Source organism: Urocampus carinirostris, chromosome 20 (genome assembly GCF_059441175.1).
Source record: "Urocampus carinirostris isolate Australia breed hairy pipefish chromosome 20, RoL_Ucar_1.0, whole genome shotgun sequence".
Lineage (NCBI taxonomy): Eukaryota > Metazoa > Chordata > Actinopteri > Syngnathiformes > Syngnathidae > Urocampus > Urocampus carinirostris.
In genome coordinates, this window is record NC_142368.1 from 19,898,048 (window position 1) to 19,915,265 (window position 17,218).

Sequence of the window (17,218 nt, forward strand, 5' to 3'; positions counted from 1 at the left end):
TAGAAAATCAATTTGTAATTGATAAATCAATACAGCAAATCCTAAATACTTAGGAAACCAAATGTGTGAATGGAAAAATCGAATGATCAAAATGGCCTCAAAAGCAGAAACTCACCAAAGTTTACATGCAAGTTGCATCCGCCGTCCTTTAAGCTTCAGTTCAACAGCGGCCACATTTCGATCCACCTGGACGACCCTTGTTTCGCGTTTCAATTTAGATCGTAATTCGCGATTAGATTGCAGAAAATTATTCATCAAATCAGCTAATTTTTTGAAACTTATAGTCAATGTCATGGGTCAAACCAGGAAGTCGCTAGTGTTACCTGTGGTGTTCCGCAGGGTTCAGGGTTCAAAAGTATCCAGCCCTTCAACTTCAGCTTTTTCACTAATTCTAGAACATTGTTGGCGTGTGAATTCTGAGCCCTGGCTAACTAATCAGCACAAAGCTAGCATCCATATTTGTCATGATTACCGGTGTGACTCAGCTGTGCCCGCTCATTTGGCGGCAACCGCCGCGGGTTCTGTATGGCTCCCTGTCAGTATTTGAACCCATAGCTGTCTGTTCCCTTTTGTCAGTCCGTCTGCGAACTTCAGTGTATACCAGGCAAGCTTTTTTCGACCCTGACTCCCACCTGTCCCGTTTTTGCTCCCGTCTGTCTCCAGCTACGACCCGTTTTGATCCTGCTTTCCCGTCCCGGCTTACGACGTCTTTTCGTCCCCGACTATGTCTACTCTCCCGTTCTGGCTTCCGACTCGCTTCCGACCCCGCCTTGCTCTCCCAGTCCCAGCTACCGACCCGTTTTTTCCGTCCCTGATACCGCCATCGCTGGCTACGGAAGATCCACTTCAACGCTCGGAGCACCATCCGAGTACAAGAGAGACTTGCTTCCCGCGTCCAGCGAACGCCGGATGGTGGGAGCAGCCCTTTCTCTTTCCTCCAATGTAAGGTGGGCTTAGGGTACTTCCCCAAAAGTGTATATATGTAAACCAGATGGTATCATGTTTCTGTTTCAAATATTGGTACCGCCCAAAGGGGCGTTTCTTTCTTTCTCTGTGTTTGTTCTGCCTAAATAAATGCAGTTTTGTGTAGGAGAAGCCCCCCCCCAGAGTTAGGAGCGCAGCCAAGGAGACGGATGTCTCCAACTGGCAGTTGTAAAAAAAGGTCGAATGCCTGGTGTATTTTTCTAGCGTCAGCAACTTGTAAATAGCTCTCCCAAAACATGTAAGAGGTCGGTTTAGACACCACATCCAATAAAATTGTGAGAAACGTAACGCAACTGTGTCCTGTTTCCGTTGCTGTCCTGACAATATTAAACTTTATTTATATTTCTCTGAAACTCAATTTACAGTACAGAAAGCAAATCAAAACAACACAGTTCAAGATTTAAAAAAGAACAAATAGATGAATTCGTCAAGAGGCAGAAAGGGGCTCAATATTCATTCGTCTTTCATCCCTGCAGTTGAATTTTCCGGCTCACATTTCGCCCTTTTGGAATCGCCTGAAAAAGATAAACCCCAAAAGAAGCAACTCAGTCGTTTCATTTAGGATACTTTAACATCGCTCAAATTTAAAGGTGTACCCTTATGAGCTTCAGTAATTCCTCCCGAACCTGGGATTAAAAGCAAAGACATTTTCAACATTTGTCATATTTACGGACGTAGTTCCATGAAATCAACCAACCTTCTTTTCTGCAAAACAGCCTGAAATCAAAATGGAAAGTCCCTGCGAAAAGGAACGAAACAAATGTTTGAAAAGGAAGAAAAGTTTGGGCACCCCTGATCATTTTCAAGATTTTCCTTTAGAAATCATTGGTTGTTCGGATTAGCAATTTCAGTGAAATATATCATATAGCAGACAAACATAGTGATATCTGAGAAGTAAAATGAAGTTTATAGGATTAACAGAAAATCTGCAATACTTGCTTAAAGAAAAGTAGGCAGGTGCATACATTTCGGCATCCCATTTCTCCTTTTGCTGAAATAACTGCCTTTCAACGCTTCCTATAGCTTCCTCTGAGGGTCTGGATTCTGGTTGAAGGTATTTTTGATTTTCTTCTTTACAAAACATCTCCACTTCAGTCAGGTTTGATGGTTTCCGAGCATGGACAACCCGCTTAAAATCACACCATAGATTTTCAATAATATCCAGGTCTGGGGACTGAGATGGCCATTCCAGAACATTGTACTTGTTCCTCTGCATGAATGCCTTAGTAGAATTTAAACAGTGTTTGGGGTCGTTGTTGAAGTATCCAGCCCTTTAACTTCAGCTTTTTCACTAATTCTAGAACATTGTTCGCAAGAATCTGCTGATACTGACTGGAATCCATGCGACGTTCAACTTTAACAAGATTGCCAGTACCTGCACTGGCCACACAGCCCCACAGCATGATGGAACCACCACCAAATTTTACTGTGGGTAGCAAGTGTTTGTCTTGGAATGCTGTGTTCTTCTTCCTCCATGCATACCGCCCCTTGTTATGTCCAAATAACTCAATTTTGGTTTCATCAGTCCACAGCACCTTATTCCAAAATGAAGCTGACTTGTCCAAATGTGCTTTAGCATACCTCAACTCTGTGGCATGTGCGCAGAAAAGACTTCTGCTGCATTACTCTCCCATACTGCATCTCCTTGTGCAAAGTGCGCTGAATCGTTGAACGATGCGCAGTGACACCATCTGCAGCAAGATCATGTTGTAGGTCTTTGGAGCTGTTCTGTGGGTTGAGTTTGATTGTTCTCACCATCCTTCGTTCTCTGCTTATCTGAGATTTTTCTTGGTCTGACACTCCGGGCCTTAACTAGAACTGTGCCTGTGGCCATGTCAAGTCAAGTCAAATTTATTTATATAGCCCTTAATCACAAAAATGTCTCAAATGACTGCGCAGGATTACAATGACACAATTACCTGATCTTAAACCAACATGCGGGCAAGGAACAACTCAAAAACCTCAGCGTGAGGAAAAAGAGAAACCTTGAGAAGGGTGGTATCCTCCTTTCAGGATGACCAGGGTGAATTACATTTAGCATTACAGTACACAAACATAGTAAACACTAGGTAACATTTGTCCGGAAAGTGCATGACAGCAGCGACGCCCCCAGCCTGTAAACTACTCCAGAAAGTCTATGACCGCCACGACGCAGCTTCCCATCTCTGCCAGCTGGTCCATGCAGACGTTCACATGCTTCAGGTCAAACGCTGGTCCATTTCCTCACTATGTTTCTCACAGTGGAAACTGACAGCTGAAATCTCTGAGCCAGCCTTTTGTATCCTTCCCCTAAACCATGATATTCAACAACCTTTGTTTTCAGGTCATTTGACAGTTGTTCTGAGGCTCCCATGTTGCCACTCCTCAGAGAAGATGCAAAAGGAAAACAACTTGAAACTGGCCGCCTTAAATACCCTTTCCCATGATTGGCTTTACCTGTGTATGTAGGTCAAGGGTCAATGAGCTTTCCCAAACAAATGTTGTGTTCCAAAAATTAGTGCTGGAGGTATTCAAATCAATAAAACAACGAGGGTGCCCAAATTTATGAACCTGGCAACTTTTGCTTCGGTAATTATTGCACACTTTCTGTAAATCCTATAAACTTCATTTCACTTCTCAGATATCACTGCGTTTGTCTGCTATATGATATGTTTCACTGAAATTGCTGATCCGAACAACCAATGATTTATAAAGGAAGATCTTGAAAATGATCAGGGGTGCCCAAACTTTTGCATACGACTGTAATTATAATTCCCAGAGTCCATTCAAAATTTTACAAATGGTTTAGAGGTAAGATTGGGCCTCAAGAAATCCAGCCTGACCCTACCCGCCTTTCGACAGAGAACACTAAACACATGACGGACGTGTGGCTGGCACGTAACCTCAGCCACAGGGTGATGTTAAGACTGTGTCACGTCACGGCCTTAAAGTATGCGATTGCCGAAAAGTGTAGTGATAAGAAAGGCTACTGTTAATAAACAGTGAGCACAGAGCCGTTCCCAAGTGCCTTATTGAACAGAAGATTGGCAACAAGGATTGAGCTTCCGCTATCGCCCCTTCCTCTGTTCCTCACCCTGACTGGTGATCCGCCTTTTGAAACTTTTTGGAAGCGATCTGGCTATTTGACGCTAGCGACGCTCGAAGGCAGGCAATGCTAATCCATAGCTAGTGGAGTAAGAGCCCACACTGTCAGGACCAGAACGGAAACAGGGTCCACTTGCGTGACGTTTACCACAAGTTTTATTGATAGAGAGAGGAAGGGCTGCGTCCACGATCTGGTGTTCGCTGGAAGCAAATCGCTCTCGTACTCGGATTGTGATCCAAACACGGAAGTGGATCTTCCGTAGCGAGCGATGGTGGTGTCAGGGGCGGAAAAACTGGTCTGTAGCCAGGACTGGGAGAGCAAAATGTGGTCGGAAACGAGGCGTAAGCCCGGACGGGAGAGCAGACGTCGTAGCGATCAAAAACGGATCGTGAGTCGGGACGGGAGAGCAGACGTGGTCGGGATCAAAACAGGTTCGTAGCGAGAGACAAACAGGAGCAAAAAACGGGACATGCGCGAATCAGGGTCGAAAAAGGCTTGCCTAGTATACACGGAGATTCGCAGACGGACTGACAACAGGGGACTGACAGGACAGGGTTCAAATACTGACAGGGAGCCAATCAGAACCCGCGGCAGTTGGTGCCAAATGAGCGGCTGAGTCACATCAGTAACCGTGACAAACACATCTTTCTAAGCCTCGGTCTTTATAACATATTTCTTCAAACACTTTGCTCTCTACAGAGCACCATGGTGCAGTAAATTAGCTTCTGGCAGCGTTGACAGCGGACCGGTGAGCGGGTTCACCATTACGTAGCTGACTTTCGAGGCTTAGCCACCTTCTGCAGTGATTGATTTTATACATTTGACTATAAAGGATTTTATACGATTGACTCATAATGCAATGAAGATTTTCACTCAGGCTGTTCCAAATGCAGAATATTTTGTCTAGTTCTGTTGATAATAGGACTCTGACAGAAGATGGCAGGCGTTGTTTTGAGAAACACTCGCCGTTGTTTTGAGTACCACAGACATCGGGACGCTCTTCTACGAGATGGTGAAACCCAGGGAGCTTTTTTGGCACGCCCATGGGAGGAGTCGGAATGCCATTATGCGGGAAGAATATGGTCAATAGGAGAAAGCTATAGGACTTGAGAAAAAGGCTTCCCACAGACTCCAACGTCACTAGTTCGGCTGTTTTCGATGGAGTACACTTAGTTACATTTTTTAATAAAATAAATCTGCCCCATGTGGAAATGTCAGCTTCCTGTTCATTTTTTCCATCAAGAAACAAGCGCGCATAAATTGTTGGGCGAATGTATGTTGTGTTTGGTTAATGGAGTCAGATAACGAATTCGAACAATTTGGTAAACGCTACATTTTGATAATTAAATTCCAACAGCAGGTTCAGAGATTTGGAGAACGAGCTGAGCCCACTGTTTATAATCGCCGACCGACACGTCACTATTTCATAATTTCGGGTCAGATTCAAGCCGTGTTTGGTCCCGGGCCTAAGATCTTACCTCTGAACTGGGAGTTTTTGTGTTTGACAAGTACCTGAAAGGAATTGAGGAGGCAGAAACTGTAGTTCACCACAGAGTCAAAGGGTTCTTTGAGCGATGGCAGGAAGTAAAAGTATCCAACAATCCATGTGAGTCCAAAAATCGGCGTTAGAAGGACCACAGCTTTCGTGATACTTTTGGCCGTCTCTTTGTGATCGGCCTTGAAACCTTCGAGGACTGGCGACCTCACCAGAGTGGCAACCACGACCACCACGCAGCAGAGATTTACAAAAGTAATGACTCCGATCGGGAAAAGAAAAGCAGTCAGAGAATCCTGGAAGCCTTCTTCAGAAACCAGCCAACACTTTTCATTTCTGTAGGGCTTCTTCTTGTTCTTACAATACAGGAAAGTGAATCCCACGATCAGGGCCGGGCAGACGTAGCCGATTGTGCCGGAGAGAAAGAAGAAAACCCTCTTGCTCACTGGTTTAAAAACAAAAATCAGATGGTGGACAAGGAGCAGGCTCATGCACAACATCCAGAAAAAGGTGGCCAAGAAAAACAGATGTTGGCAGATGGTCGCCACGTCGCATAATAAGGGATCGGCTGCCAGATTTGCTCTCGTGGAAATCAAGAAACTGCTGTGGGCAAGCAAGAGGAAAACGGCGATGTTCGCCATGACTGTGTGATAGAAATACGAAAGGTTGGTCTTGACCACTTCTGACCACACCAGAAACTGAATAATAAGAAAAACCACCAAGCAGCAAATGGACACGACGAGACCGACATCTGTCAAGGATTCCAGGCTTTGTGGAGATTGGTCATCGATGCCCCACAGCGCAATGAATGCAGTCAAGTGGTTGCACACGCAAACGCTGCTGTTCCCAAAATCACCCGTTGCCGTGCATCCTTTTTCCGACCACCCTACCGTATCGTTCCAGAATACACAGAGAGTTTGCCCCGCTTTCCACTGCTCCTTGAAAAATTCCAGACTGATACTTAATGTTGAATCATTTGTGTCTTCCACTGTTGCAGATATCAACACCGGAGACGGACTCTTTGCAGAGAAGTTGTTTTGCAATTTATCCGTCAGATTTTTCACACCGAGCACTTTCAAAAATCCAGAGGACAAATTCATATTGACCGTATTGTGGAACGAAGCCACTGTACAGTTGGCACGAGGGCAGAACTTGAGGTCTAAATTGCGAGTGGTCAAAGTGTTTTCAGCTCTACTGGTTTGGATGTTCTTTACTAAAGTTTCCACAGACCCAAGATAGCTTGATGATAGGTCTTGAGTAACAGAGCTGTTGAATCCCTCCCAGGTGTGATCCAACACATTACTTGCTGCATGAATGAAGTCCTGAAAAGCAAAGGACGTAATTTTAGACTTTGTAAGGTCTATCGCCGACTTTCGAGAAGAAAACACAAAGGGAGACGAGACATACACATACCAGTCAACCTCTACGTTTTTGCCGTACAAAGTATGTTTATTATGCATTTTAAGACGTGTACGACGTATAAGAAAATCTGTACGGAAAAATGCAAATTTGTCAATTATGGGTACCATCCGGCATACACCGACTATCACGAAACGACAAATCGATCAAGTCAAACGAGTGCGCCGCGGTAGCCTCTACCTCGGTATCGTTTTTTTCGTTGCAAACGAAGAGAGCGGTCTGATACTACTGTGGGCATGCGTCTGCCGCCTGGGGATTTCCCATCATGCATCGTATCGTGGTAGTTGTGTAGTGAAAGGAAGTCCGTTTCTTTTTAGCGAACCGGCTTTTTCAGCTCAACTCATAAAAAAGAGCCAGCTCTCAAACGGCTCACTTGCTTTGATGCATTATATTACGAATTATTATGTTGTATAAAGAAGTTAAGAAAAAAGGAAGTATAAAAGGAGGACATGAAAAAAGACAGGTTTGTGGTTATCCTTCAATCAGCATATTACCAACAATAATTTAATGCAGAAAATGAATTCACAATTTGAATAAGAGAATTCTACTTAATTATATTTGCATGTATTTTCCCCTTCTACAGCGAACGTCCAAGCTACTTAATTTTTGAACTTTGTTTATTATAGACCTCATCCATGTCGAGCAACTCAGTATCTCACAACAAAATGTTCATTAACAATATATATGATAAAACGAAACACATGTACAATATAACATGTTAAACTACATAAATAAACACGTTGGAAAAAAAATATGGTGTAAGATGATTTTGTAAGGGAAAATACGACAGTTTGGAAGGGAATGGAGCCCTGGAGCTTGACAGGTATGCATACATTTCAAATCATGAAGACATGGGACCATCTTCAACATTGAACTCAAATAATCTTAGCAGACTTGGAACAAGGTTTTTGTCTATTTGATGTCCTTTAAAACGCACAAACCAATATTTAGCTATTTCCGCACTCGGTGTACATCCCGAGGGATATACAGAGACCACTGGATCTCCCTGGAAGTGCCTGCCGACAACGACAACGACGGAGCAAAAGGAAAAGGCTGACAGTCGGGTCTGAGCTAAGAAGGCGACCACACAGACCAGCGCTCTCAAGCATGTTCAACCAACGCCAAATCCATCGTCCACAATGAGTGAATTTGGGCTGCGGATCGCCACCAACAACGTCCGGAATTGGAGGACTTTTTTTTGCCATCACGGAGTCTTGGCTTTCCCGACGCCGCATTACATCACCGGCTCCAACGAGACGAAGACTCCGGTAAAAACAGGGGTTGGAGACTACGCGCTACAATAACAGCTGAACCATTGACACACACTGCTCACTCGATATGGAGTTTCTAGCAGTATCGTGCAGACCCTTCTATGTACCGGGAGAGTTAACTGTGGTCTTTGTGTTTGCTGTTTACTTTCCACCGCTAACCGTTTCACCGGATGCTAACGTTAGCATAGCGCTAAATCTCCTGCCCGCTGCTATCAATAAACAGCAGCTTGTACACCTCGACGGAGCTTTATCTTCGACGGCGACTTTAATCGGGCATGTTTATGGACTGTACTCCCAAATCCATTCAATTGTGGACTGAGCAATTCGGAAAAACACTGGACTATGTGTAATGTGTAATGAAAGATCAAACATCAAACATTCCGGTTGTATCCAGCAACTCTGTTTGACCCTCAACCCCCTCATCAATAGCTCCCTGTTACCGGCGTCAGACCGTATGCGAACCTATGCTCTCAGCTAGGCAAGCTTTGTACCATCTGACATTATCCTGCCCTGTTTTCTCCTGCCTGATACCTGTTGCCGTCCTCTTTCTAGACCCGTTTCTGCCTTGCTCCTCCGTCCCGGCCATCGACCTGTTTTGCCCTGTTTCCTGCCAGATACTCGTTGTCGACCTTTTTTCCGGACTCGATTACCGCCCTTGCTCCCCTGTCTCGCCTACCGACCAGCTTTCCTGCCACCCACAACTATCCTCGCTCGACACGGTAGTACAACTTCCGCGTTCCAACAGTCAGCTACCCGTGACCGACGATCATCGGATCGTGGAAGCAAGCACTGCTCTCTTTCTCAATAAAGACTGAGTAAAACGAACGCTATTGGGTCCTGTCTCCGTTTTTGGCTTGTGACAGGTGTGTGTTTTTGGGGTATGTAATGGTGGGCACAACTCCAGAATTTGGCCAAATTTGAGAGTTTACATTGAGAAATTTACAATATAGTGAAGCTGAAAAAAAATTTGAAAAATGCAAAAGTACCTGAGCTTCGGCTGAATTTTGCTAATAAGAACTGATAAACACTTACAGGTAAAACACAGTTCTGCAGGGTAATTGTTTCCGATGCTTTGGACATCAACTCAAGAATGTTGATGGATGCAGTGAGGTCAGCCATCCTACCAGTTGAATTTGAATCCCACATAGAACAGTTTCGGAGTCCACGGAAAATAGCGTTGGCTGCCTCCGAGGTCGCGCCTGGTCCTTTCAGGAAGTTCTAGAAATGTGAGGAACAAATTGTCCTTAACACAACACTAGTTGTGAAGTAAAATTACCAAACGAATCTCAGCCAATTTTCAAAAGGCGAATTCTGGCATTTTGGTTCTTGTAGACTATGATCAATGTTCCCTATAAGCTGCGTGCACTGCCCAGACTGTCTCAGCATACAAATAAAGTCATCCTGCGCATAAAAATCAGGGCTCAAAATTATGAAATTAATTCACTAGCAAATTTGGCCAGAAATACTTTGATTACAGGCGAAAACAATGCAGGTTCCCTCAGCGGTGTTTTAAACGCGGCCTTTTGAAATCAAAGTCCGCACGAGATTGAGAAAAATAAAGGAAGTGTGCGTGTGAGTTATTGAGAGAGATATAGAGTGAGAGAAACAGAGGGGGAGTGAGGGTTTTTTAGCGGGGGTAGAGGTTGTAGGAGTCTGCTATTTAAAAAAAAATATATGTTGTGTTTTAATCGAGACATTAAAATGTAGAGAGACAAGTCTGGTTTCCTTTAATTATCGCCTTCACGGTTAGACAACGTACCTACGTGACCTTTCTTACCTACGTGACTTTGTCAATGTTGCCGTGCAAGATTCTGTCTTTTTTTGGAGAAGCGGCTCACTAAAAAGAGCATGGGGAGAACATGCAAACTCCACACAGGAGGTTCAATCTCATGACCTCAGAACTTTGCAGCACACGCGCTAACCACTGCGCTGCCGTGGTGCCGTGCTGCCCTATTCTATAACCTTGTGCACAAAATGAAGTAACAAATAAAAGAAAATAGGAAACCATAGAACAAAAGAAGAAAAAAGGCAGGAAAAAAAAGGAAAAAGCTAGGGAAAAAACAAAAGGCGAGGGGAAAAAGAAACAAAAGAAGCAAAAATGAAATAAAAAGGCTAAAAAATAAAGAAGAAGAATGAAGCAGGGAAAAGTAGGGCCTCTATTATCACTCTTTTGTTACATTTGAATAATTTGCAAATTATTTGAATGCAACAGTCAATCTTTTTCCCGACATTGTACATTCACTAAAAAGTGAGATTAAATACAGTTCTGTATTGTTCAACCAACTAAATAAATCCACAAAAGTTTAGTATTATGTCACAAAGGGTACTTTTCAAAAACGGAGATCTCTAGTAATAGTTGACGTTACACACAGGGTTGACGTTGCTCACTATTAATTCATGTGTTTGTTACCTCCCGTCTCGATGACTGTAATGCACTTCTCTCCGGTCTTCCGAAGTCCAAAATCAAGAGTCTTCAGCTGGTACACAATTCTGAGGCGAGGCTTTTAACTAAGACAAGAAAGTTTGATCACATGACCCGGATTTTAGCTAAGCTGCATTGGCTCCCTGTTAGCTTAAGATGTGATTTTAAAGGTTCTGTTGGTAGTATACAAAATCATGTATGGACTTCAGGATTCAGGGCTAACCACGCTACTGAGACAGCCTTGATTAAGGTGGCAAATGATCTTCTAGTGGCAATGGACTCCGGCGCTTCATCACTCTTGCTGCTGCTGGACCTTAGGGCTGCTTTTGACACTGTGGACCATTATATCTTACTAGAATGGCTGGAAAAATGGATTGGTCTCTCAGGAACTGTCCTCTCATGACTCAGATCCTACCTCTCAGATAAGACGCACTTTGTTAAATATGGTGCAATGATATCTGAGCCCTTTTGTGTTACCTGTGGTGCAGGGTTCAGTACTTGGGCCCCTTCTTTTCAGCATTTACATGCTTCCGTTAGGTGATATTATTCGCAAGTATAATATCAGTTTCCATTGCTCCGCAGATGACACTCAACTATATCTTCCGATGGAGGAATCTGCCACACTAAATTGTGGAAATTTGGAGGCCTGCCTCACTGAGATAAAAGAATGGATGTCACTCAACTTCTTGCGCCTTAACTCTGAAAAGACCGAAATGTTAGTTATTGGTCCATCTAAATGCCGTGACTTATTCTCAAAAACTGCTCTGAACATTGACAAATGTAATATCACCCAGAGTGACTCAGTCAAAAATTTAGGTGTCATATTTGACCCCGATCTGTCCCTTCAAACACACGAAAATAATATTACTAGAACAGCTTTTTTCCATCTTTGCAACATTGCTAAAATTCGTCCTATGCTGTCTCAGTCGGATGCGGAGATTGTAATTCATGCGTTTGTTACCTCCCGTCTCAATTACTGTAATGCACTACTCTCCGGTCTCCCGAAGTCCAAAATCAAGAGCCTTCAGCTGTCAGGCAGAAGGAAGACTGAGATCACTTGCCCTCGTTTCTTGGTTTTTATAGGAAGGAAGGAATGACAAGGCGTGATTCTTCGATCCGTTGTTTGACGGATTGACGAAGCTTGACAGGCGGGTGAAGGCTTGGCGGGAATGGTCGTGGACAGGCGTAATTGTCGTGTTGTTGGTTGGGGCTGGAGCAGAAGGGCGTCGTCGTGTTCGGAAGAGAGATCAGGAGTCAGGCGGGCAGGGCAGGTCGTAGGCAAATTCGGAAACGGGTCGGCAACGGAGATCAAGTAGAAGAAAACAGGAGGCAGGCAAAGAGTCGGAGGTACGGGCTTTCTGAGCAGATGGCAACAGGTCGCATAGTACAATCAGACAGCTTGTTTCCGGAAGCTGAGGATTTAAATGGACAGGGTGCGCCAATCAGCTGTCCTGGCTGTTGGCGCCAAATCCTGAGCCCAGGTGTTCCCGATCCGGGTGATTGTGACATTAGCTGGTAGAAAATGCTGCAGCGAGGCTTTTAAATAAGACAAGAAAGTTTGATCACATGACCCCGATTTTAGCTAACCTGCATTGGCTCTCTGTTAGCTTAAAGATGTGATTAAAAGGTTCTGTTGGTCTCATCTCATTAGCTGTACCACTTATCCTTATAGGTTCTGTTGGTATTATACAAAATCATGCATGGACTTGCTCCCTCATATCTTTCAGATTTAATTTCCCCCAATGTTCCGGTCCGGAGCCTTCGCTCTGAAAACGCTGGTCTACTAGTGATCCCAAGAGCCAGGAAGAGATCTGCAGGTTCGAGAGCGTTCTCCATTCGGGCCCCGGTGCTGAGGAATGCTCTTCCCCCTGAGATTCTATCTGCAACCCCAGTGGAAATGTTTACAGTTTTTCTAAGCTTAAAACACACTTCTACTCCATAAGACTCCATATGAATAACCTATATTTTATGTTGACATTATAAGGGGATGTTGTCATAATAGTCTATAGTTTGTAATAGTCTTTGATCTGTGCAGCCCTTTGAGACTCTTTGTTATTATGGGTGTCGCAAATAAACAAGACTTGACTATTATTCCAAGCGGCGCTCACAGACTTTGCGTGATTGCTTAGACCCGTAGAAGCTTTTAGGGAACATTGACTAAGATTGTAATTTTTACACGTTCTTTACCTCTGCCGCTTTCGTAAGGTTAAATAAACGGTCGCTGATACATTTGGAGAAGACCGGCTGCCACTCATTTCCTTTACAACTGCGTGACTCGTAGCCAACTCTGCCTTCTGGACATATTCGATTAATTACCGTGTCTTCGTTTGGGGTCTTGGGCCACAAGTTTCCATCCTTGTCACAAAATGAGTTACCTGCTAGAAGGATGGACACAAATGTTTGATGATTAAACACTTAAGATAGGATAATATGGCTAATATAAGGACAAAATCAACATTATACCATCTAATTTTACATACCATAAATGACAGGAATGTCCAGTCTCGCACTTTTGAGTTGACCCTTGCTGTTTTTAAAGGTGACATTCACATAATGTGCTTCTTTAGTTTTCTGGCAACTGATTGCAGCCTTGAAGTAGTAGCCTAATGACTCTGCAGTTGCTATCAAGAAAAAACACGGCACTTTAAGGATCATCAAAACAGTAGGAGAATACAGGTATGACCTCAAAGATAGATAGATATATGGATAGATACTTTATTCATCCCCGTAGGGAAATTCACACTTCCAGCAGTATCCTTGTGTTGTTTATTAACAGATTAACAGGATGGCATCGGAGTGCTGTTTTGTAGTTAAGCAAAAGCGGGGTGGATGACGTCACACGCCAGGCCAAAGGTTCGACGTCCCTGCAGCAGATGGAAATCTTTGTGCCCGGGGTAACACCACCTCGTGTTCACGTAGATAGCGAGTACGCCTCCTCTCCGCTTCCCGCAGGCTTTTGTGTCTCTGTCTGCCCTAACAGCGCTGAAGCTGGGTAGTTCCACGTTAGCGTCCGGGATGCTAGACGTGAGCCACGTTTCCGTAAAACACAGCAAACTGCACTCCCTGTATGCTTTGATGTTTTTCACCAGCACAGCTAGTTTGTCGGTCTTATTTGGTAGAGAGGTCATATTTGGTAGAGAGGTCATATTTCCCATGATTACAGACAGCACCAAAGGCTTATAATGCCGCTAGCCGCTTAGCTTTCACCTTAGCTCCGGCTCTGCAGCCACGATTGGGCCCCCCTCATCACGCCGGCACGAGAATTCTTCAGGGCAAGGTGTTGATTCCTCGAATAAACGCGTTTTTGTGCGTTAAAACCCATAACGATAGGATAGAAAGTAATCCAATGTGTAGTTGTCAAACGGGACGAAAAACACCGAAGATGGAAGCAGACACTTAAAACAATAAATCACAAAAAGAGTGAAATAACACGGAGCTGCTGGAAAGGCAGCCAATGGTGCTACCTCCTGGCTAAAACTGTGTTCTTTGAAACAGCGATTCTAGATAACTGACTCATGACACAAGTGTGTTCAATTTTTGTCATTGTCTCAGATCATCTTACATTGCACTTCAGGTCCACCTTTGTAGCTCCACGTGACTTGGTATGTTTCGTTATCGTATTTGTAGTTGTGGATAGTGGCAATTATATTTGCTGTAAGATTTTCAGTGCTTTGTCTTTCAGAGCAGTCCACAGTAACCGGGTTGGCTGTCATCGTGATCTCCTCAGGCAGGGAGGCCACTCGTAGTTCTGCTTTTGCCCTATGTCTGAATGAACCTCTGATGAATTCACATTCATATATCCCTGACCATAAGAGAGTTACAGTAAGTCAAAAAAAATGACTGCATACAGATGTAAAAGAACTCATAAGACCTCTCCATACGCACCTGCCCAGAGGCTTGAAACACTATAAATGGTCAAAGCAGTGCAAGATCTATATTCTTCTGTTGCACAGCTTGAATTGACTTTGGCCAGACCGCCATTGTCAAGCTGAAAGCACTTATCCTGCCTGATGAATTTCCAGCCAGAGCTATCAGATGCCTCCTCTAGAATACATTTCAGTGTTGACTCGGACATGTAAGCTGCGAAAGGTTCTGTTAACTCAATGGTGGCCATGCCTAGTAGAGAAAGAACACTGTTGGTAAAGCGCATGACATGAAACCAGAAAGTGAAGTTTGCCAAAATCATTTTATTTTGTTATCCACTGCAAGTACACCACAAAGCCTGATTGGATAGTTTTTATGCACTAATAGACCGAATACCGAGCAATGCGGAGGAACATATGCACCCGGGCCTAATAGAATCCAGAACAACAAGAACAGACACTCAAACTTGAATAACGCATCCAGGAGAAGTGGCATCATAGACCTACACTCTCTCATCAGTTTTTGCAGCTCCCCCTAGCATTGTATCTGCAAAGTTTGCATCACATTTACATGTTTAACTAACTTCCAGCCTTGCAGATTTTTAAAGGGAAGCAGTATTTTCATATCTTGACGAGCACATTGTTTAGCTCCGAACAAGTAAATGTAAGATAACTGATTCACGGTTCAAAGATCCCATAACTGCCTGGGTTGTCTGGGCACCACTGAGGACGCTTTCTCCACTACTGACGGTTCTTGCCCTGTTTTTGGGTCATGAGAAAGTTGACTATTCCTTGATGTTGTTGGCCTAGTTCTTTTTTTGTCTTCCTCTCCTCCTGCCCCCTCGGACTGTGCCCAGGAGAATCATCTTATCCAGTTCTAGTGACGTGACCATCACACTGCAGTTTTCGTCCTCACACAGTTGATAACAGTTCTTTGTAGGGACCAGTGTTCCCTCTGATGGTGCCGCACAATGTTTTGTTTGTCACATGGGCTAAGTAGCTGATGCTTAGAATTTTCCTATAGCATCACTAAACATCAAAGCGGCGCCGCCGCGAGGGGCAGCCTTTCCAGCAGCTTCGTGTTATTTCGTTCTTTTGGTGATTATTGTTTTTATTTTCTGCTTCTATCTTCGGTGTTTTTCGTCCCGTTTGACAACTACACTTTCTTTCCTATCGTTATGGGTTTTAACGCTCAAAAATGCGTTTATTCGAGGAATCAACTGCTTGCCCTGAAGAATTAGTGTGCCGGCGTGATGAGGGGGCCCTATCGTGGATGCAGTGCAGGAGCTAAGGCTAAGCGGCTAGTGGCGTTATAAGCCTTCGGGACTGTCCGTAATCATGGTAAATGTGAACTTTCTACCAAATAAGACAGACGAAAATTCTGGTGAAAAACATCAAAGCGTACTAGGAATGTGCAGTTTGCTGTGTTTTACGGAAACGTGGCTCACGTCTAGCATCCCGGACGCTTACGTGGCGCTACCCGGAGCTATCCGGAGCTAACCGGCTTCAGCGCTGTTAGACAGAGACACAAAGGCCTGCGGGAAGCGGAGAGGAGGTGTACACGAGGTGGTGTATCCCTGGGCACAAAGATTTCCATCTGCCGCAGGAACGTCGAACTTTTGGACTAGCGTGTGGCGTCATCCACTCTGCTGTGGCTAAACTACAACAAAGAACTCCGAGGGGATCCTGTTAATCTGTTAATAAACAACAAAAGCAATGCTTGAAGTGTGAATTTCTCTACTGGAATGAATAAAGTATCTATCTATCTATCTATCTATCAATCTATCTACATTTCCATGGCCTGGATTTTCATTTCCAGCGTTGCTGTGAAGGTCTATGTCTCGCTAGTGTAGAGAAAGATGGAAGAAACCAGCGCCTGCATAAGTCTGATCTTTGATTTCACTGATATAATCTCGTCCCTCCAGATGGGTTTAAAGGGGATTAAAAAAGACCTTTTTCTTTTCAATTAGATCAAGCCAAGTCATGTTTAATTAGGCACAGAATGTGTAGTGTTCCTCCCACCATAGTGTAAATAGGTTCCAAATAATTCCATGCGCCATGGATCTCGCAAAATTCATTCTCAAGAATGACGGTTTGACTTCATATCTCCTATAGCTGTGATGTCATTGCATGACAATTAGGACTCGACATAATGGCGGCTCCCATTGGAAATCAGATGGCGACTGTAGTAATCAGTGAATGCATAGCGCTCATTTCAGCTTGGAGTAATTGGAACTTTTCTTGACGTACCGCTGGGGGACTTTTGACGGTTTTGTCCAAATTTTGTGTTTTGGTTTAGCCCCTGTTAGTTCTCTGTATGTTATTTTTTTGCAGTTCGCCCCATTTTGGCTGCTCGCAATTTGTTGTACCATTGCTGCACCCACCTGCGACACTACGCCAAGGCATTCGCCACAAAAATCTTTGCTCGAAACACTCAAAACCTTTTCGACTAAACCAATATGGTGACTGGTTTGCCAGGGTGCTGGTGTTCTTCACATGACGTCAGAGCTCAGGAAGTCGAAAACGAGACAGACTGTCTTTAGAATGCATTATCTCTGAAAATAATTTGAATATACCATTGGCTATATATATATATATATATATATATATATATATATATATATATATATATATATATATATATATATATATATATATATATATACATATATATATACA

At 43.8% G+C, this 17,218-nt stretch overlaps 1 protein-coding gene across 1 annotated transcript; it reads right to left on the bottom strand.

Moving 5' to 3' along the window:
* Nucleotides 1-1,351: 1,351 nt before the first annotated feature.
* Nucleotides 1,352-14,769, bottom strand: LOC148346503 (adhesion G protein-coupled receptor F3-like). The gene is made up of 9 exons (XM_088325681.1): nt 14,562-14,769; nt 14,239-14,478; nt 13,157-13,297; nt 12,864-13,054; nt 9,287-9,472; nt 5,582-6,886; nt 1,682-1,723; nt 1,581-1,610; nt 1,352-1,499 (listed from the first exon to the last, which is right to left on the bottom strand). The coding sequence occupies exons 1-9, from the start codon at nt 14,749-14,751 to the stop codon at nt 1,449-1,451; spliced, it is 2,376 nt and encodes a 791-aa protein (XP_088181807.1). The 5' UTR covers nt 14,752-14,769; the 3' UTR covers nt 1,352-1,448.
* Nucleotides 14,770-17,218: the final 2,449 nt, after the last annotated feature.

Bases quoted from the DNA above. Each gene is read 5' to 3' on its own strand.
- LOC148346503 (XM_088325681.1), bottom strand. From the start codon at position 14,751: ATGTCCGAGTCAACACTGAAATGTATTCTAGAGGAGGCATCTGATAGC. The intron at 13,055-13,156 runs GTATGTAAAATT...CCATCCTTCTAG, and splicing joins GGACATTCCTGTCATTTATG to CAGGTAACTCATTTTGTGAC. The intron at 6,887-9,286 runs GTAAGTGTTTAT...TTTGCTTTTCAG, and splicing joins TGCAGAACTGTGTTTTACCT to GACTTCATTCATGCAGCAAG.